This window comes from Adiantum capillus-veneris, chromosome 2, assembly GCF_014529385.1.
Source record: "Adiantum capillus-veneris isolate H3 chromosome 2, ASM1452938v2, whole genome shotgun sequence".
Classification (NCBI taxonomy): Eukaryota; Viridiplantae; Streptophyta; class Polypodiopsida; order Polypodiales; family Pteridaceae; genus Adiantum; species Adiantum capillus-veneris.
The window spans coordinates 137,993,833-138,016,955 of NC_140932.1; the positions used below are offsets into that span (position 1 = coordinate 137,993,833).

The 23,123-nt window shown below is 46.5% G+C and overlaps 1 protein-coding gene across 1 annotated transcript in view; it reads right to left on the minus strand.

Annotated features, from left to right (window-relative positions):
* Positions 1 to 23,123, minus strand: part of LOC147463722 (cilia- and flagella-associated protein 58-like) — an 86,002-nt gene that overhangs the window by 57,481 nt on the left and 5,398 nt on the right. Inside the window, exons 4-5 of the mRNA XM_086490441.1 lie at positions 402 to 480; positions 93 to 289 (exon numbers count right to left, since the gene is read on the minus strand). Of these exons, the coding sequence (XP_086346567.1) occupies positions 93 to 289; positions 402 to 480 (276 nt within the window). The remainder of the gene's footprint in view (positions 1 to 92; positions 290 to 401; positions 481 to 23,123) is intronic.

Here is a 23,123-nt window from a genome sequence, read left to right on the forward strand (position 1 = left end):
AGAACAACCTAAGACAAGAATGCCATGCCTCACACATGACCAGTTAGTAGCATAAACCAGATCGTACTACAAAGCATGGCTGATGAGCTTACCGTTCACATTCTGCTTTCTTGGAGGCTATTTGATCTTTCTGTGTGTTCAATTCGTGCTCAAGGTTTACCTTCTGCTCCTCAGTGATCCTTACTCTCTCATTAAGCTCTGTTATATCTTTCCTGAGCTGCACAATGTGGGTAAGCTGCTGATCCCTCTCCCGACAAGCATCTTCTTTTTGCTTGACCAAATCATTGAGCTGTGAGAGTGCCAAGCAAGAGACATAATTGAAACATCACTAAAGAGATGATCGATACCACATAAGCTGGATCTGAGAATTATAAACAGCAGGCATGAATATAAAGAAGCACCTCTTGTTCTTGGCCAACACTTAATCCAGTTCCTTGGTCAATGATCTGACTCAAATTTGATATCTCAATCTTCAATTGCCTAAAAGTATAGCAAGAAAATGAAATAAATTATAACACAGAACAGCCAGCGATATTCCAAATGCCTAATACTTCAAGACAATATCACTAGTTGCTCCCAGGTGTTCCCTCCAAATGCATTATGCAACTACAAACCGTTGAATATCATCAGATCATAAGTTCTAACCACACATTTCACCCCTGAAAACTTTTGGTGTAAGGATCGTACTACCTACAGGGCATGGTGAAATCTCAAAGACTAGCTGCACAGGCAAAATGCTCCACATATTCTGAAGGTGGCTGCTGAATCGCCAGAGGAGAGACTCCACAAGGTGACAAAAGGGAACCAGGGAATCATGCAGATGGGGAAGCTGCAACAAGGTATCCTGTATAGAGGCCTGTGTATTTCCATTTTATCTTGATTTTGGCCATTTCATATCATTCTTGCAACTTTAAGGTCGTTATGCATTCTTACAAGTGTGGTTCAATGATCCTTCACTCAAAGGGACAAAGGTGAGAATAGTTGATGAGCTGCCACCACTGCAGCTAAAGAATAGGAAAACAGAATCTGCTTAATTCCCATCTTACATATTCAAAAAACCCATTGTAGCTACACAGCTTAGGAGTATTGTAATTTCATTTTTGATATTATGCCTTTGCCACATGGAATGCCATGGATGCCCCGAAGATGTAACCAAGATGAATGTGATCTGTCCTATAGGTCCAGTTGGCCTATAAAGGACTAGCTTCAAACGAAACAAGGAGCAGAGTGGGATAATGAGGGGTTCCTAATAAGCTTAAGCAAGGAGAACTGCATGCTTTTTGAGGTATAAAAATGTATTCCGGACGCATAAGAAATGTTGTACGTGCACTTGAGGATTTTACAAGTTTTAAGTAAAGATGCACGCAATTATGGATGAGAAATTTGAAGGTTGGAAGAAAGAGGTGCAGAACACATGGGAAATGATGCTTCACAAGAAGGATGATGAGATTAAGCTTTTGAAAAAAACATGTCATTTTGGAATACAATTCCGCAGTCGTGGGCGTCTGGATCTCCCCAGCTCAATCGCTTGGTCGATCAGTGTGCCTCTCGTGTGAGACGAATGTGAGCTCTGCTGTGGGAGTAGCCCCTCCAGCTGTCCAGTGTCTGCTCTAAAGAAATCTGTGATCCGTCTCTGAGACTAGCTAGCCTCTCCGCTCATCACGCTATCCTGCGTCTGCGCAAATCGAGCAGGAACAAACCCAGGCATCTCTGATCCTCGTACCCCATGACTCTGGAGAGTGGTCCAAAACCCTCTCTAAACAAGCAATGGAAGCGGCCTCGTATCTTGTAGACGGGGCACCAGCATGTGTAGTGCAACTCTTGTCTCAGGCTCCATGTCACACAAGGGCATGTCCTAGCCTCTGCTAATACTCCGTTGTATCTCCCAGTCTCAATCCGCAACTGGTGTGAAGATGTGCGTATCTGGCCAATAGCACATCGTATCCCATGAGACAGGTGGGTGTCCATGTATCTGGGCCTCGCCACAAAACCGTCCTCCGTAAGCTGGAGAAGATGCTCTCTGTAGAAATCCATCTTTGTGCCCAGCTCCTGTGCTAGCTGTATCCATGTCCTCCTGGTGTCTAGCTGAGTCAAGTACTGGAGGATGAGCCTGGTGATCTCAAACTGTGTAAAGAGTGAGAGATGGTGCATCCAGTGAGTATTGGAAGGGTGGCAACCTGTCTATGCTGAACCCATGCGCCTGAAACCATGATGTCATCTCCCCATAACAACATGTTGTATCTCCATGCATGGCTAACCGTCGAGAGAACTCAAGTGCAAGGCGGGCATATCTGTCTATGGGAAGTTCCCACATGCGGTGTATGAAGGAGATTGATCTGGTGAGCGCCTCAACCACTAGTGGCAGGGCCGCTAGCTCTGCTCGGATAATGGCACGTGGTATTGAAGCCTTGGCTCTAATGAGCCGCAAGATCATAGAGACTAGAGGTTTCTCCATGTCCCCCCATCCATCCGTGCGACGCGACCTCCCGTGATGATCCAATGAAGGTCCCCATACCTCAGCTCCATAGAGCAATGCAGAGGCCACCATCTGTCTCTGGGAAGTTCCCACATGCGGTGTATGAAGGAGATTGATCTGGTGAGCACCTCAACCACTAGTGGGAGGGCCGCTAGCTCTGCTCGGATAATGGCACGTGGTATTGAAGCCTTGGCTCTAATGAGCCGCGAGATCATAGAGACCAAAGGTTTCTCCATGTCCCCCCATCCATCCGTGCGACCCGACCTCCCGTGATGATCCAATGAAGGTCCCCATATCTCAGCTCCGTAGAGCAATGCAGAGGCCACCAAAGTGTCAAAGAGCCACAACTTCGTCCGGGGCTCTTAAAACTGAACCTGCGCACACATCCTCTCCAATCTACCCAATGCTGCATGGGCTCTAGTCAGTCTGGTCTCTGTTGCTCTCCTCAATGAAAATGTTGGTCCACTAAAAACCACTCCAAGGTAAGTGTAAGCATCCGTATACTCCACGGTCTCTTGGGCCCTGGCCGTATGTGAATGTAGGTGCTGACCTCCTGATCCACTGTGGGGTGGTATTAAACACCATAGCCTTGGTTTTACCAAGGTTGACAGACAAACCACTTTCGTGGGCAAACCTATGCAAAGCATCCAAGTGACGTTGCATCCCTTCCGAAAGTCGGAGATCAACACAGTATCATCAGCATATAACAATAGTGGAATCCATGTCCCTACAAGCTGTGCACCTCTATCACACCATCGCTTTCAATGTAGTCAGAAACCTCATCCACATACATACTGAATAGAGTAGGAGAGAGCAGGCAGCCCTGCTTCACCCCAATGGTGGAGTGAACAAGTGTAGATGGACCCTCTGAGGTGCGTACATGCCCCACTACTGACCTGTATAATGCCATGATCCCCCAAATGAGCTATGTAGGTACTTCCATCTCCTGTAGTCTGCGCATCAATCTAGCTCTGGGTACTGTGTCAAATGCTTTGCAGAAGTCCACAAAGCTACAATAGATCCGTCTCCCATGTGATATGCCCTCCTCAATGATGGCTCTGAGCATCAAGATATGGTCAAGAGTAGAAAAGCCTCTCTTGAACCCTGCCTGCCCGCACGTATCCTCTCCCTCTCTACCCATCTACTGAGTTGCTGCTCAAGAATGGATGTGTACAACCGTGCCAATGTGTGTCCAATCATGATAGTGCGATAAATCCCAGGCTCCATAGGGTCTCCTGACTTGAAGATAGGTACAATAGTAGATAGGCTCCAAGTATCAAGCAAGCCTTCACACACGGCACGGTTAAACATAACTTCTAGAAGCTCTGCTAGTAGATCTCTGGCATGCATGAAATGCTCAGCCACTAAGCCATCATGATCATATGCTCTCCCAGTCCTCATCCTGTCAATGGCCTTCTTCACCATCTCAATGGTGAAAATAGCACATGCATGTGGGCATGGATCGGGAGAGTCAAGAAAGGGCGTTTCTCCAGGAACCAAAAATGAAGCGTACTGGCCCCAGGCCTCTGTAGAAGTAATGGCAGGGGTGGGAGAGTGCTCATGAAAGAGTCGCCATGCCTCACATGAGTCCTGACTCAAGACTAGCTGGTATAGATCCTGCTCTAGTCGAGCCAAAAATGCCCTCTTCTTCCGCCGCACTAGGCGTCGGAAGTCAATATGTGCCTGTTTGTGAGTGATGTCCCCCAAAAGCACCTCTTACTGAAGATTGGCTCTAGTCTCGCAGCATTCCACATCATACCAATTGTTCTTCAACATGCTCCTAGAACGGCGTCTCTGTTCAGGCTGAGTGTGTGGGTATGCTTCTGCTGCTGCATCATGTAATGTCTGTGTCAGTATAGTAGTAAGCTCCTCTAGAGGTCGCCTTGGCTCCTCAGTGCACAGCCGTCTGTAGATCCCATCTATATATATACAGAGTTAATCTCCCATGTGACGTTGTAGCGAGTAGGTGCTGCTACGCATGGATTGTGTGCTACATTAAACTGAAAAGAGATGGTCATCGACAGAAGGGCACGATCCACTGCCACCCCAACAGGTCGACCACGTTGGTCTTGTCAATAGGTATCTTGATGCACTAAGATCATGTACCCAAGCAATTTCATTCAATTTGGAACTATTGATGCACCTAATTCTTATACTTCACAAAATTCTTTACAAATGACGCAAAGTTCACATGTGCAAACATAAAACACAAAGAGATCCATATTCAACCAAACGTTCTCCAAACCGAAGTTTGCATCGTTCAGAGGGTTCCAAGTACAACAAAACGCTCCCTAGATCGTAGCCTGCATCCTTGAAGGTTTCGAGTTACAACTAGGCGCTCCCCAAACCACATCCTACGTTGTTTAGAGGTCTCAAATACAACTAGATGCTCCCCAGACCGCAGCTTGCGTTGTCCAAAGGTTCTCAAACAGCATTGAAACCAACAATAAAACCAGACTCAAATAAACTCAAATAGCACCAAGACAAGTTTAAAACAGATAAATCGTATTTCAAACAATATTCGCAAACAGTGTTCCAAAAATATCTAGATATAAAGCAAACCTAAAATCATTTGGAGTTTATTTCCGTCGGTCGAACTCAAAGGACGATTGGCATCCCATCCTAGATCAAAGTGATGGTTTTGTTTTGGATCTTAATGGTAGCATTGTTCTTGTCGTGCCAAGGCATGTCCTACACAACGTCACAAATGCCCTAACTTCATGATGTGGAAATCTTGCCGTGGTACCCTTGAATGGTGACATGAGGGCACCAATAAGTGGTACAACTTTATTGGTATCTCCTGTAGCTAGCTCGGCCTCAATGCCTCCAAAAAACTGATTATAATCACAATCAATCTACTTGAAAAATTCTGGATGGATGAAGTTCTCAGTGGCTCCTGGATCAAAGAAGATAAGTGCCTTATGGCGACTAATCTTTCCATAGGCTCTACATAATGGCAGGAGGTTGCCCTAGAGGTTTTATTACCTTTGTGGGGGTAGACATAGGAAGTGTGCACCATCTGGACTATGGCATCTACCTTCTTGTTGCAAAGTTTCTTGTTGGCGAGGTGGTCAAACGAGGTCGTGCAGGTTGAGTCGAGGTGTCGTGAGAATCTCGAAAATTGTCGAGGATTCTATGGATTTGATGGTTGGTTGTCGGTTGTAAATTCCAATCTTCCGTTCATAAGCTTGTAGCCAACCGCAACGTGGTCCATAAGCTGTTGGATTGTCGAGACTTGCTTTGACAAACATTATTCTTGTGGTGGCGATCGTAGTCCTATGGTGTAACGCTCTCATTGTCCTCCAAGGTTATCAGCTTGAAGAAAGACACTAGGAGATAGATATCTAAGAACTTTTGTTAATTGTCTTCCATAGTTTCCGTGGCCACCATTTTCAAGTTGCCCCATCCCACCAAAAGTTGCACTTCAAACAAGGATGTCATGTAGCTTCTAGCAAAAATATTCTTGAAAGCTTGCCAAGTCCTTGGAGCCATAGTAATAGGGGGCGCCCATTTTTGGGCTTCCCATTCCCACTTGTCGTCCCGCCCTGTTTTATACACTAAAAATCCATTTGAGCCCCGTTCCCCGTCCCCTGACGCGTCCCTTGTGACTATGCTTGGAGCGTGAGGCTTGGTAGCTATAGAACTCCACTACTGCATAGCATTGTCTTTGAGAAAAGCAGTAGCTCGAGAAAAAAAAATTCTTCTGTGTAGTTCTCCAATGCATAAATATTGTTAAGCTGTTGTAGGAATTGTGAAGTTTTCTTTCGATCTTTCACTCCCGAAGAAGTGAAAATATTTACCGTAGACCCACCATCTTTGAAGTCCTTGGGCTGATTTGGTGCCACTCCTAAATGTCGATAATAGAGGTAGGGAGACGCCGGTTCCAACTGTCATACCTAGGTGGCGATGGGGGAGGTGGTGGCAACGATGGTGGCAATAGATAATAGTTGGATGGTTGGACCATGTTTCTAAGAACTCTCCTGATTAGAATTGAAGACTGCACTTTCTCATGCCAAAGGAGGAAAAGCTTGAGGCAACAGAGGTGGCAACATGTAGTTCAGAAACAACTAGAAGTTCTGCAGAATCAGGGTTTTGTTGGAAATGCTTTGAGAGTATGTCGCGGAGTTCCTCGAGAAGTAATTGCAGATACTCTCTAGAATCACGAAGCACAATCTTTTTTGTATGTTCCAGAAGGATCAATGTGCTCGTCTGAAGATCAAAAGGCTGCAACATGGATACCATTGTAACGAGAGGGCACCAGGTGCCAACTGAAGAGAATAGACTAGAACATACTTTTAGCACTTCAAAACGACTGAAGCGAGAGAGAGAGAGAGAGAGAGAGAGAGAGAGAGAGAGAGAGAGAGAGAGAGAGATCCACACAATAGACACAAAGTGGCAGAGTTCCACTCCGAGAGCACTGGCCCCAAAACCTCGGCACCCCTTTGGGTATTTCTTTTGTATTGCTTCACAAAGGTACAACTGCTGAGGCTCGAGCTCTGCTTCCACAAGTCCTGGAATGTCAAAGTTAGTCCCCCAAAGTATAAAATTAAAGGCCCCTGGCCTCGAAAAGCATCATACAAGAAATGCTTCACATCCCAAAAGCTTTCAAGCCAAAGCTGGCGCCCAAAAAGCAATTACGCAATTTGCACAAATCCATACAATGCCACATTAGCATGTTCCACGTTTTTCATTGGCTGCACGTGTACAAATGTACACGTCAACAGTCCACGTTTTAGGAACTCCCATCTTTAACCCAATATTCAAGGCAAGATTATGTGTCTCAGTTCATAAAATGATCTCTCTCTTTCTCTTTCTCTCTCTGAAAGCATCTTCAAAGATACCTACATCTAGTCCAAGTGCTTCGTTACACAGTTGACACAAGTTTGGTGAATGACGTGGCGATCCCTAGGTGGTAAGGGTTATTGCAAGGAGGAGGTACATTCAGCCTTGGGAGATAGGGACTCTAGAGTAGTGGTTTTATACAAGCAGTAATAGTCACAAGAAACGATGTTTCTGCCTGGAAGAAACCAACCGGCTCGTTCCTAGCGTCTTGGACTTGTAAAAACTACGTTTTTTACTTGCAGTTTTTTAAAAAACTAAATAACGTGCCCAACCTGTTTTGACAAGAGCACTTGCAGCCGAAACCTCAAAATGAGTAGTGCAGCAATGAGCAAGTTTGGAGGGCTTATGTGCAACCTGCAGGGCATTACAAAGTGAGGCTCACAGCTCACGAGCCACATCATATCCTACAAGTACTGACAACTGTGAAGCAGCAAGCTACTCTAGTCTTTGCGGCCGACCCTCTTTCTTCTTGAATCCTCATCGCTACAATCTTGAATCTACAAGTCTGCAATTGTGTGCACAGTGCATCTGCCATCATGGAGGAATAACTACCGGCAAAACATCACCAAATTGGCCGGATACAAAGGAGGAGGTGGTTCCAAGACGTGGAAATGTAATTTTTGTGGCCAGGTGAAATCTGGGCAGTCAGACTCGTGTGACATCTTGGGCATGTGCCTAGCAAAGATATGTCACTTTGTGCTAGTATTCCAGCGGATATTGAAGGGGGCCTTGCAGCATTCATGGAGAGCTGCATGCATGGCTTTGGACGACCCGGAAGTTGACAAGCTGAGACAAGTTACAACTCAAAGTCAAGGAGAGGCAAGCTTCAAAAGGAGTACAGTAGAGTCGGCCACAGCGAGTGCACAATGCACATGTCACTGTGTCATCTACTTGTTGCAGTGGTATTGGTGCAAAGAGGACTCCTTTACCATGTGTGGATGTGCCACAAAAGGGGTCACTACAAGCTACCCACATGAAAGTTGGAATTCAAAAGCAGGCCATGTTAGTAGCCACTAGAGAGGTTACACTTTAGTTCATAAGATGTGCTCGCATAGGATGCGAATGGGAAGGTCGGTTTACGTATTCGGGAGCTTAGAAAGGAGAAGGCATGCATAGAGGTGCAGCTTGAGTTCCTAGAGGACACATGGAAGAAGTATTCTTTGGGATGGGTGGTCAGTCGTGCAAAAGAGAATCGTCTACAATGTGTTGATTTCTTCATGCAAGGGAACTATGTTTTGGAAGGCCATAGATGCTTTCGGTGCCGGGGTCATTGTCACAAGTGCTTACATCTATAGACACATTAAATAGGTGATCATGGAGATTGGGGTTGACCATGTTGTGCAAGTTGTGACGGATAGTGGCAACAATTGTGTGTCTATGGGAAACATGTTGGAAGATGAGTTCTCTTCCATCTTCGGACGTGCTCATGGAGGACATTGGCAAAATATTTTGAGTAGGTGAGATCTTTGCCACAGCTAGGAGCATGGTGAAGTTTCTTACTAAGAGGCGGAAGGCATTGAGCATGTTTCGGGCCAGCAGCACTCTGCAGCTCTTGAAGCCCTCCAACACTTGATTTGCTTACATGCTTATTGTTCTTGAGCGTCTTATTAGAGTGCGGCCAAATCTTATATGCAACATTTCTAGTGATGAACGGCTTGCTTGGAATGAAATTAGTACTCCAAAATTCCAAGCTTTCCGACATAATGTGTTCAATGAGTCTTGGTGGATTGAGGTAGAGGCATTGGTGAAATCATTGACCCCTATCCACAAAGTTTTGTGCATCACCTACATGGAGGGAAGCACACTGGGCCTTCTCTACAAGTACAAGGACAAGTTTCGGGAGGCTCTCAAGAACAATGTCTACCTGACACAGGAAAGGTAAGTGTATTGTATCTGCCATGTCCTCTACTCTTAAGAAGGTTAATGAGTTGCCAGAGGTGTAGGAATGGCAATGCAATTGGTTTCAAGACCAATCCATGTAGTGGCACATGTATTGCATCCTCTTTGGCGTAGTGAAGACCAATATGCAAAAGAGGAGCTTGAGCAAGGGTTTCAAGACTATGTGGAGAAGTATACACAGGGTGATGTGGAGATGGCGAGGAGGATAGAGGATGATTTGCTTGCCTTTCAAAGTGCAAACAACCACTTCGGTCAAGCCACTATGAAGCTTAGAGAGACTTGTGGTGGGAAACGTAAGGAAACTCTGCTCCTACTTTAGTAATGTTTATGGGCTACTTAAGTAGAAGTAGTGAGTGTAGTATAATGTAGTAGTATCAATGAATCTTGGCTCTAGAAGGCACTAATATTCACCCCAAATCAGCCCTAAAAATGTAGCTTCGAGTTATGAAGCTAGGGAGGTGGTTTGGACTCATGTAAAACTCATTTGAATGCCCCTTTTTGTGGACTCTAGGGCACACTTGGATGCCCTTTCTTTAAAAATAATGTGAAAAAAGGCTCCCTTTGATGGTGGTAAAGGAGGAATTGGAGTACTAGAGCTCTCTTCCATACAAAGAAGAGAAATAAGCTCACAACCTTGCAACTAGGACATTTCGTGTTATGTGATTGCAACTCGAAGCTTCTTGACAAGCTTTTGGATTCTCCCAAGCCTACATAGGTTAATGTCAATAAAATCGACATTGACAAGGTGCGTGATATTCCAGATATCCACATGAGGAGCGTGATTTGTATGAGGAGGCGATTGCTCCAATTCATGATACAAGGGGACAGTAGCGAAGGGCAAGGCAACCTCAAGATGTTCGGACTAGTGCTTCAATGGCTTCCAAATCCTCTTCCTTTGCATCTAGTGAAAACAGTCAAGAGGAGGTGGAGGATGAGGAAGGCGATGATTCTCACGACTCTGATGCTTGAGCCTTGATCATGTTGGTGTTGCAGCTTGCTCCTAGTAGATTATAATCATGGACCACTTTCTTTGTATTTGCGGTGATTTATGTATTTGGGACATGATATATCATGACTGCAAGTCGCCAAATATGACTCAATCACTTTTTGCTCAGTAGTTGGTTCATGACATTGGATTATGGATAGTATAACTCCTTGCAGCTTATGCACATTGGTAGACTTATATGTTTTTTTGCAGTTATGAATGATGTGTCTTGGAAATTGGAAGTTGGTTTGGACTTTGGAGTCCATCTTTAAAGTTGTAACTTGCCACCTGTAGTGTCTTGATTGTAGTCTTTCAATTTAATGCCATCAGTATTGATCTATGCTTCTAGTACTACCTAGGCTTCTTGTTGTATTGGTTATGTTTAAGTCCTATAATAATTTGTATATTTAGTTAATTTCTAGTACTACCTAGGCTTCTTGTTGTATTGGTTATGTTTAAGTCCTATAATAATTTGTATATTTAGTTAATTTTTTATCAAAAGAAACTTGGTTTCTTAACCGGTTCAACCTCGGCTAAAACTCCGAAACTCCAGCTTTTCCATTATCATTTCCGTTTCTTGTTGTTACTATGCAAGGAGTAGGTAGTGCGCAAAGATGAGCAAGCATGATATATGTGGGTCCAGGTATGGCTTGAGAGTGGTAGACCATTGTCCTTTCCACCCATCACATCTTATTATGCTCCGCCAAAGATAGTCACCATATACAGCTATGGATGAGAATATCTAGGAGTTCTCGAGAGATGGAGATGTGATACTCCTAGGTGATTTCAATGCAAGGATTGGCAATCATCAAGTGCCCTTTTATGATACTTTGGAGCTATTGAAGGAGATTGATCCACATCATTCGGACATAATGAGAGCTTCACAGGATGCAAGAGAGGGGACAGACTATGGTAGATATCTAACGGAAATGGGAGCAGCACATGGATTGTGCCATTTTCAATGGCCTACACAGATGCCCAAGGTCTATGGGGACCTGTTATCCTTTGCGATACGAGGATGAGAGGAGCACAATGGATTGTATTCTAGCCCCTCTTGAGCTAATTACACAAGTTGGTGACTTTGAGATATGACCTACACCAATAGGAGAAGTTGTTGATCACTCATATATCCCCCACAATTGACTGTTCATGCACTCTCGAGGTCACATGTAGTACAAATATTTATCATTCACACTTGACTATCCATGCACTCTAGAGGTCAAGTCCAATACACACATGTTTCCCCGCTATTCTAGAGAGACAACAGATGGGTGTACATGGGAGAGATCTTTCGAACTTCTTTGGATTGGATAAAATGCTCCTCTACTAAACCATCACGATCATGAGCCTTACCTATACCAAGCTTGTCTATAGCATCTCGTACCTTTCTCTGTGAAAATGGTACAAGTAAGAGGACAAGGCTCTGGCAAGGTTGGAAGGAAAGACTGCCCTCAAATTGTGTAAAGATCAGTTATATGTTGACTCCATGTGTCAAGAGAGGTAATCAAGGATGGGGTAATGTGCTCGCGGAGTAGTCTACAAACCTCTCTAGAATCCTGGCTCATAAATGATTGACAGAGGTCTCTCACGAGCAGAACTAAGAAAGCTCATTTCTTCCGCTTCATAAGGCATCGAAAACAAATCCGTGACTGGCTATGAGCCCCAACACTATGTTTCTCTATAGACTAGCTCTCATCTATTTGCACTCATCATCACACCAATGTTTTGAGCCACAGGAGTGTGGGAAAGCCATTGTCATCCTTCAAAGGAGCGCAAGTGCTAAGTTTGTATACTAGCACCAGAGGACGAGGAGCATTTGAATTTTGATCTACCATTGGTCTACCTACTTTGAGGTGAATGGACGTTTCCATTGTTTATTCGAGCAGGGATTTGGACCACCTTCTAGAGTCACGGACTACCCAATTCATAGATGCATTGGTTTATACTTGATTTGCAGACTCGGGGATACACTTCTAAGAGAGAGCCTACCTATGCATCGGAGGATAGATTTTTTCACCTCCTAGGTTAACACGTAGGATATAGTTAGGGCTTCCACACAGGGCATCTCAATGGATAGAGCCATTCAGACAATGCTTGAAGCGGCCTAGAGTTTGAGGGAGATCACTATATCGACGGAAGAAGAGGCCTACTCGCTTCTTCACTAGAGAGGAGATAGATACCATATTGTAGAGACACATGCGACACTTCATGGGATGATTCCTCCCCTTCCCCTCCTTGTATTGTAGCCTCTCCCTCCTTTATAGCTTGATCCCTTGTATTGTCACTTTTTATGCCTCTAGTCACACTCGTTGTGTATACTTCATTTTCCTAGTTTTTAGGGCGTCTTTTATTCAACTTGGTTCCAAACAATGGTTTCATACATATGATAATTGTAACTTTTGGTGCCATAGGTCATTTTGGCCTTTTGCAAACGTATAAAGCACATTTCATCTCATTTGGAATGGCCTCCAAAGATTTCCAACGTCGAGTGGGTTCACTTGTTTTCCTCATAAACATGGGGCTAGCATAGTGAATTATGTTTCGGGTCAGCCCAGTTTCATACCCTCTATTCAGGACTTTACAGTCGGACCCAAGCCTATTGGGGTAGCAGTAGATCATGCCCTCCTCACATTTACCGTCTCATTCCAGTTCAGCACAGCTCGATTGGCACAGATATCTATGCATACTCGATACGCTTTTACTTCGGAGACTGATTTTGTCTACATAGATGGTATCTACGGATGCTTATGTACAGAGGATCCAAGGAGACCTCTAGGGGAGCTCACATGTATATTGACAGACACTACAAGATGCAGCAAAAGAGGCAACGACAACGTTCTGGGAGCATGCCCCAGAATAGCTGGTATGACAAGGAGTGCAGAGAGACTAGAGCCCACCGACTTCAGAGGGAGGTACTTCTAGGAGTCATTACTCACAGGAAGTCATGGATTGCTTCTCAACGTTTGGTACGACGGAAGAAGAGGGTGTTTCTAGTTTGACTAGAGCAAGATTTATATCAATTGTTTTTGAGCCAAGATTCAAGCGAGGCATGGCAACTCTTCCATGAGCATTCTCCCCCACCAGTCATCACTTCTACAAAGGTATGGGGTCAATATGCATCATCTCTCTACACAGTCTCGATGCAACCACCTCTACCAGATTTGCCAAAGCCATGCCCACACACGTGCTTTCTTTATCGCCGAGATGGTACAGAAAGCCATTGACAAGATGAAGACTAGAAGAGCATATAATCAAGATGGCGTGCTAGCAAAGGATTTTATACATGCCAGAGATCTCCTTACACAACTTCTAGGAGTGATGTTCAACCGTGCCATGTGCGAGGGCCTACCTGATACTTGGAGTTTGTCCACTATCGTACCTATCTTCAAGTCAGGGGACCCTATGGAGCCTTGGAATTACCGCAGTGTCATGATTGGACACACATTGGCACGCATCCATCCTTGAGCAATAGTTGAGTAGATGGGTAGAGAGAGGGTGTACGGACAGCAACACAGGCAAGTTTCAAGACAGGTTTCTCTACTCTTGATCATATTCTGATACTCAAAGCCGTTATTGAGGAGGGGAGATCACGTGGGAGATGGCTCTATTGTTGCTTTGTGGATTTCTACAAAGCCTTCGATACAATGCCCAGAGCTAGATTGATGCGCAGACTGCAAGAGATGTGGGTACCAAAGAGTTGATTTGGGGGATCATGGCTCTATACAAGTTAGTAGTGGGGCATGTACGCACTCCAGAGAAGATTTCTAATTTGGTTCACTCCACTATTGGGGTGAAACCGGGTTGCCCGCTATCTCCTACACTATTTGGCATGTATGTGGATGAGGTTGCTGACTACATTGAGAGGGATAGTGATAGAGGAGCACAGTTGGCAGGGACATGGATCCTACTATTGTTATATGCTGATGATATTGTGTTGACTAGCCCTTGAGTCATCCCGATAGCTAGAGCTACACGGGTCACAGCATGCTGGTATGGATAGATAACATCATGGTTTCAATCACATGGCTTCAGCATGGATAGACTACCCCCACTTCAGTACTCCTTGGATGCACCCTCCCTTTCTAGTGATCTCCCTCTGTGAATGTTCCCACTGCCTAGTCTCCTCAAGAGATTCTCCTCGTGTCTGCGCAGCTCTAGCGAAAACAACCCAAGGCATCTCTGATCCTAATATCTCATCACTCTAGCCAACGGTCCAAAGCCCTCTCAGAATAGACAGTAAAAGCGACCTCGTATCTCATAGTACACCGGACAATGACAAATGTGACATAACTCAATCTCTGGCTCTATATGACACAATTGGCATATCTTGGCTCCTGTTGGTACTCTCCTAAATCTGCCATCTCAATCTCTAGCTGATGCGATGATGTGCGCATCTGACAAATAGCAAATCGTATCCATAGAATAAATGAGTGTCCATACAGGCCAGTCTGGTCACATATCCATCCTCTATTAGTTGCAAAAGATGCTCTCTATAGAAAGCCATCTTTGTGCCGAACTCTTGTATCAATTGTATCCATGTCCTTTTGGTATCTAGTTGAATCAAATCCTGACGTATAAGTCTAGTGATCTCTGTCCGTGTAAGGACTTCTTTAGTGCAGGGACTCAGTAGCCAGATGAGCATGCTTCACAGTAGACTTCAGAGCCCACTTATACCAAAGGTATATTAGCGGACAGAGCCATTGAGCTCGGGAGAGCTAGACGCCCACATCTACGAGGGCAACCACGACATCTATGCAAGCTCCATTGGAGGACCAAGACTATTCTAGAACGATATGGGAGACACCCAATACGGCTATTTACAGAGGCGGAAATTGACAAAGCTCTTCAGCGACCGATGTAATACTTTCTCGGACAACGCTCGATGCCAGGTATCCTCGGGCATTGATGATGATGATGATTTCAGTCTGACGATTTTCGTCTTTTAGTTTAGTCTCCCTTTACTTTATTTTATTTTTGTACTCAAACATTGAATTAGATCCACAAGGATTGTATTTTGGTCTCATAGGTCATTTTGGCCTTTTGAAGACCTTTCAAATAACATTAAACATTAAACATTTCATTCTCTCTCTCTCTCTCTCTCTCTCTCTCTCTCTCTCTCTCTCTCTCTCTCTCTCTCTCTCTCTCTCGTCATTGCCATACCCCCCCCCCAGCCATGCTACCGCCCACCCCTCCCAACCATGATGTCGCCGTCTCAGCCAGCCAATGAGGCCGCCTCCTACTACTGTCACCCTTTTTTCAAGTGCCTCCCACCCACTATTGAACCACTTGCGGAACTCTATCAGCACAGAACCACACATACACAGCTGCAGCTCACACATATACACACATGGACACTAATGCTCGGGAAAGGTTTTCCTCGGCTTACAATCAACAATGTAGATTCACCGGTTGTAGACCATGGTAAAGGGAAGAAAAACCAGCAAAATATACAAGGAAATAATTCAAAACCCCTACAAATTTGAAAAATTGTACCAATAGTCATGTTTGCATCTTTACAAGGGAGGAACCCTGGACGTTCAGGCTCCCGAATCCCAAACACTAACATGCATGCATACACACATCGAACACACCCCCATATATACACATACACATGCACACCTTACATATACACACACCCATGCACACACTCTCTCACGCCTTACACACATACACCCATACCAATCCATCATGTAATCGACAACACCCGTTCAAGATCCACCCCCCTCCCACCGACTTTGCCCATCTTGACAAACTCAAAGCCAAGTTCAAGGAGCATGGACACCACCAAGGATGACCTTATGCTTTAAGCCATCATGATGAACCATATATTATTTGCCCTTGCTTTGCATCTAATTCTGACAATGTTATCCCACCTTATGCGAAACGAGCTATAAAGATTTGGGAAATGTGTGTTTTGGCTTGAGAGCAGTGTATCAACACGAAAAAATTAACCCTTCTTAGTCACATTGAAAATCCAAAACTGATTTGTTGGATTTAAGATGGCAAAGAAAAGTGGTTGCACCAGGTGAGAACACGACACTTGGGATCAGAGTTATCCGGAATGCGGAACGGGAACGGCAACGGGGACCCCCGCGGAACGGGGGAACGGCTAGGGATCCGGAACGGGAGGCATAAAAAACCCCAAATAATGCTTGAGAAGGGAATGGGTGTGAGGGGGTGCATTTTAACTTTTGAGTCCTTGCACACTTTAAAAAACACCTAATGTTCACTACAAATTTGCAAAAAACTGCCTATTTCTCCCCATTTGAGAGTTGGCCGTTTCGATATCAGGTGGTCACCCGGAACGGTAAAATGTTCCAGGACGTTTCGGCTTGGCAGAGGGGGAGGGAACGGTGTTCCAGCGTTCCAAAGCCTATGGAACGCATTCCCCGGTAACTATGCTTGGGATACCCCGTGGGTGTGCAACTTTCATCTCACAACTTTCGGATAAACTCACAATATGGGCAGATTTGTGTACTAACAATCACACACTCGGTCATTTCATCTCAACGCTACTCAATCCATCATTTTGCCTATGATCTCTCTCTCTCTCTCTCTCTCTCTCTCTCTCTCTCTCTCTCTCTCTCTCTCTCTCTCTCTCTCTCTCTCTCTCTCTCTCTCTCTCTCTCTCTCTCTCTCTCTACGCAGATTGCGACAGAGGATCCATACCATACTGGCGCGACATGGGAGCCATCCCAACAGAGTGCCTACCTTGGAGGACATTAAATCTCTATAGCCTTTTGGATACTGATGTATATGTATATGATGCCTCGACTGTTAGAGAGCTCCATTGTATCAGCTCACCCTTTGTATTCCCTTTGTATCAGCTTTCACCCCACCCCTACCCCTACCCACTATTTTCTTTTCACTTCTTTGTACTTTTTTGAACCCAGACCTGGTATAAGATTCACCACATGTAACCTTTTGGTCACATAGGTCATTTTGGCCTTTTGAAGACGTTAATATTACATTTCATCTCTCTCTCTCTCTCTCTCTCTCTCTCTCTCTCTCTCTCTCTCTCTCTCTCTCTCTCTCTCTCTACCACAGCAAAGCCCGTCGCCTCACACCAAAGGCACACTGATCGACCGGGCGACCGAGCTGGGGAGATCCAGATGCCCACGACTGCGGAGGACTACACAGTATCGACGAAGGCTGCATCAGAGGCTTCGGATCACTTTGGCTCGACATGCACGACGCCTGGTCAGACTACTGACCATGGAGGAGATTGATGAGATCCGCCAGCGACCGATGCTGGATCTCTTGTGATTTACCTACCCCAGCTAGCTGCTCTCCCCCGTTCACACCTAGCAGTCCAGGATTCCATAGTATATTTGTTTTGTCATTTTGTTACTCTCGCTTTGTATCAAATCCACCACATTGTAACTTTTTGGTCTCATAGGTCACTTTGGCCTTTTGAAGACATTAATATAACATTTCATTCTCTCTCTCTCTCTCTCTCTCTCTCTCTCTCTCTCTCTCTCTCTCTCTCTCTCTCTCTCTCTCTCTCTCTCTCTCTCTCTCTCTCTCTCTGCCTTGCCCTGCCCCTCGCGCTCCCCCTCTGCCGCGCTGGTCCTCTGCTGCGTCCTGCTCCCCCCCTCCTCTGCCGCGCCTCCCCTCGCGCTACATTCGCAACCCCGCCCCTCTCCCCCTCGCTCCGCCTGCACAGCCCCGCCATTAGCTGCTCCCCCGCTGCCCGTGTAAAGTACCCCCCTCTCTCTATACCCTCTACGCGTAGGATGTCCCCCCTTCCTCTACGCGCCCCCCCCCCCCCCCCCCCCCTCTTTTTTTAAGCGTAGCATGTCCGCCCCCTTCTCCTACGCGTAGGAAGTCGTTTTTTTTTTTTTTTTTTTTTTCTTGCACCCCACCCTCACCACTTTTTAACTTTCGGGCCCCATAGGTCATTATGGCCTTTTGAGGACTTTAGTATAACATTTCATTTCATTTCTACCCCCCTCCCCCTCCCCCCCCCCCCCCCCCCCTCTCCTTCACTTTTGTTTTCGAGGCGCGCGCGCGCACACACACACACACAGCTGAACATATTGAGGGCACCGGGCCACACCGCCTCCCGCTCGTCGCGATCGCCGCCAGTCTGGGTGCACACGTACATCCAGTGCCGCGCCCGCTGCTAGAGTGGGTGCACACGCGCATCTAACCCCCTTGCGGACGGCGATCAAACATGAGGAAGACAAACGAAAAAGCCGACCCCCTAGAGGATGCCATTCGAAAATGCAAAGAGGAAATGACGAAGACCATCACCAAGATGAACCGCAATCTCTGGGGCATAATAAACATTCTCGAAGGACGTGTGCTTATCCAAGAGAGCAAGATAAGCACGCTGGAAGACCGAGTGACGACCCAAGAGGAAGAGATCACGTCACTCAAGAAAAAACTTGCCGAAGCCCGATCAAGAAACGCACTGGAAGAGGGCGAACTGCAACCCTCAGTAATTGAAGAAATCAACACGATCAAGGAACAAGTACGGGCCATCAAAGAGGGAGAAGAACAGCACAAAGAAATGACGACTTCTTGGGTGGATGTTCTTACCAAAACCCAACAGAAGGCAGACGAAGCCGAGAAATGGATCAAGGTGGCCTAGAAAGGAAAAGACAAGGAGATAACGCCCACGTCCACACCCAACAACATCATTAACCAGACACTAGAGGAGGAGCAAAGGAGAAGGGTGCGTGCTTTACATGTGAGAATTTGCGGTCTTAAAGACGAAGGCAATGTGGACGAAGAAGTAAAAGAACTCACAACCTTGATGGGGATTCATGAGCCGACACGCACAAGGGCATGGAGAGTGGGCAACATAAAGAAAAATGGAGGCAGTGGAGAAACCTCAAAAGAAAGAGCACTCATCCTCCGTTTTCCCTCCATGGAAGCAAAGAAGTCATTCTAGAAGAAAAGACCAACTCTTAAAGAGACTGGCATCTTTCTTGGGGACGATCTCACCCTCTCGCAAATCGCTCATATGCAAGAAGTAATGCCGGAGATTAGAGCGGCAAGGGGAAAAGGCAAGATCGCTTTTTACCGAGACGGAAAAGTGGTAATACTTGAGCGACGCTCCACATGACGGTGCGAGACTTATGGGACCACACTCAAAGTAGTTGCCTGGAACTGCAATGGATCTATGCGTCTTGATGTGGGTGCTTTTGAGGATAGCTTTACTGGAAGAGACATCATCTTCTACTCTGAGACACACCACGCCCCTGGGCAATCCATGCCTCACATCAGTGGATATAGGTGGGAGACAGCCTACAAACAGGAGACACGCTCAAAGCAGAGAGGGCGGGGCTCGGAAGGAGTGGCAGTGTTATTTAGAGAGGATCTGCAGCCACTGATACATATAGCCCGCAGGGACGAGCAGGCTAGGTACATGTGGGTGAGACTGAAAGCAGAGATAGGCCGATACCTCTATCTAGCTATTTGTTACTTTCCCCCGAGTACATCAGTGTATGCACCACCCAAAGGACAGTCCCCTTTCTCTATTTTGGATGATGACATATGGGAGTTCTCTAGGGACGGTGACATTATCATCCTCGGGGACTTCAATGCTAGGACTGCCCATCACTAGGCAGTGTTTTATGATACTTCAGAGGAGATGCTAAGAGAGATAGATGTGGCAGAGACGGGCCTTTCCAGACTATCACACGATATGGAATATACTGAGTATGGGCGACACCTGATAGACATGGGCACTGCACATGGGTTGGCCATCTTGAACGGCCTACAGGATTTCCTGCTGCGAGAGGCTTTCCGTGCTTCCCACACAAACATGGAGCCAGCACGGTAGACTATGTCATGGCACAACCGAATCTCATCTCTAGTATCGAGGATCTCACATTGGGCCCAGACTGGTCGGGGTGGCAATGGATCATGCTTTGGTGTCAATGACCATCTCCTTCCATTTCAGTGCAGCACACAGGCCACGAGTAGCAGTCCCTACTCCCTACACATTCACAAGGGAGACGGACTCTGTATACATGGACGGAATCTACAGACGCCTATGCACTGAGGACCCGGGGCGACCTCTGGAGGAGCTAACTACTATACTGACACAGACATTACATGAGGCAGCAGCTGAAGCATACCCACACACCCAGCCTGAGCAGAGCCGCCGATTTGGGAGCATGCCTCAGAACAGCTGGTACGATAAGGAGTGCCGCCAGACTAGAGCCAGACTTCAGAGGGAGGTGCCGTTGGGGGACGTCACTCACAGACAGTCACAGATGGACTTCCGACGCCTGGTGCGGCGAAAGAAGAGGGCTTTTTTGGCTAGACTCGAGCAGGATCTATATCAACTATTCTTGAGTCAAGACTCGCGTGAAGCGTGGCGGCTCTTTCATGAGCAGTCCCCCCCCCCCCTGCTATTTCCTCCACAGAGACCTGGGGTCAGTACGCATCATCTTTGTACACAGTACCTGGACAGCCGCCCCTCCCCAACCCCCCCGACCCATGCCCACATACATGTGTCTTTTTCACTGCTGAGATGGTGAAGAAAGCCATTGACAAGATGAAGACTGGGAGAGCATATGATCATGAGGGTCTAGTAGCTGAGCATTTCATGCATGCCAAAGACCTACTAGCAAAGCTTCTAGCAGTTATGTTTAACCGTGCCATGTGTGAGGGCCTACCTGACACTTGGAGCCTATCTACAATCGTACCTATCTTCAAATCAGGAGACCCCATGGAGCCTGGGAATTATCGCACTATTATGATTGGGCACACACTGGCACGGTTGTATGCATCCATTCTTGAGCAACAGCTGAGTAGATGGGCAGAGAGGGAAGGAATACATGCAACTGGGCAGGCAGGATTCAGGAGAGGCTTCTCTACTCTTGACCATATCCTAACACTCAGGGCCATCATCGAGGAAGGCAGATCTCATGGGAGAGGGATCTATTGTAGCTTTGTGGACTTCCGCAAAGCTTTCGACACGGTACCCAGAGCTAGACTGATGCGTAGATTACAGGAAATGGGAGTACCCACAGAACTCATTTGGGGGATCATGGCATTGTACAGATCAGTAGTAGGGCATGTACGCACCCCAAAGGGACTTTCTACACCGGTTCACTCCACTATTGGGGTGAAGCAGGGCTGCCCGCTCTCTCCCACTCTTTTCGGTATGTATGTGGATGAGATTTCTGACTACATTGACAACGATGGGGATAAAAGTGCTCAGTTGGCAGGGACATGGATTCCACTTTTGTTATATGCTGATGACATAGTGTTGATCTCCGAATCCCCAAAGGCAATGCAACGTCAATTGGATGCTCTGCATACGTTTGCCCACGAAAGTGGTTTGTCTGTCAACCTGGGTAAAACCAAGGTTATTGTGTTTAATACCACCCCACAATGGATCAGGAGGTCAGCACCTACACTCACATACGGCCAGGAGACTGTGGAGTACACGGACGCTTACACTTACCTTGGAGTGGTTTTTAGTGGACCTACATTCTCACTCAGAAGAGCAGCAGAAACCAGACTTACTAGAGCCCACGCAGCATTGGGTAGATTGGAGAGGATGTGTTCGCAGGTTCAGTTTCAGGAGCCCTGGACGAAGCTCTGGCTCTTTGATACCTTGGTGGCTTCAGCATTGCTCTATGGAACCGAGATATGGGGACCTTCACTAGATCACCACGGGAGGACGGGTCGCTCAGATGGATGGGGGAACATGGAGAAACCTCTCGTCTCTATGATCTCGCGGCTCATTAGAGCCAAGGCATCAGTACCACGGGCCATTATCCGAGCAGAGCTAGCGGCCCCCCCACTTGTGGTGGAGGCGCTCACCAGATCAGTCTCCTTCATAAACCGCACATGGGCACTTCCTAGAGACAAATATGCTCGCATAGCACTTGAAGCCTCTCGACAGTTAGCCATACAAGGAGATACAACATGCTGGTATGGGGAGATGACATCATGGTTTCAGGCACATGGGTTCAGCATAGACCGGCTGCCACCATTCCATTACTCATTGGATGCACCATCTCTCACCCTTACACAGTCAGAGATCACCAAGCTCATACGCCAAGACCTGACCCAGCTAGACACCAGAAGGACATGGATACAACCAGCACAGGAATTGGGCACGAAGATGGCTTTTTACAAAGACCACCTTCTCCAACTTACGGAAGATGGTTTTGTGGCGAGACCCAAATACATGGATACCCACTTGTCTCATGGGATACGATGTGAAATTGGCCAGTTACGCACATCTTCTCACCAGTTGCGGATTGAGACGGGGAGATACAGCGGAGTACCAACAGAGGACAGGACATGCCCCTTGTGTAACATGGAACCTGAGACAGAGCTACACTATACATGTCGCTGCCCCGTCTACTACGAGATACAAGGCCGCTTCCATTGCTTGTTCAGAGAAGGTTTTGAAACACTCTCAAGAGTCATGGGATACAAAGATCAGAGATGTCTGTGTCTGTTCTTGCTCGAGCTGCGCACACAGAGATAGCCTGATGAATGGCGAGGCTAGCCAGTCTCAAAGACGGATCACAGACTTCTTCAAAGCAGACACGGGACAGCCGCAAGAGCCACTCCCACAGTAGAGCTCCCCCTCGTCTCATACCAGAGGCACACTAATTGACCGAGCGATTGAACTGGGGAAATCTAGGCGCCCGCGACTGCGAAGAACTACACAGCATCGACAAGGCTACGACAGAAAATTCGGAGCACGATGGCCAAGCATGCACGACGCCCGGTCAGACTACTAACCATGGAGGAAATTGATGAGATTCGCCAACGACAGATGCTAGATCTCTTGTGATTCAGCTATCCCAACAAGCCGCCCATTTTTTGCTTGGTCTTTTGCTTGGTTCACATTGATCAACTTAGGACCCCATAGTATATATCTTTGTTTTGTATTGTTGTTAGGTTATTTTGTTACTCTGACTTTGTATCAGATCCACC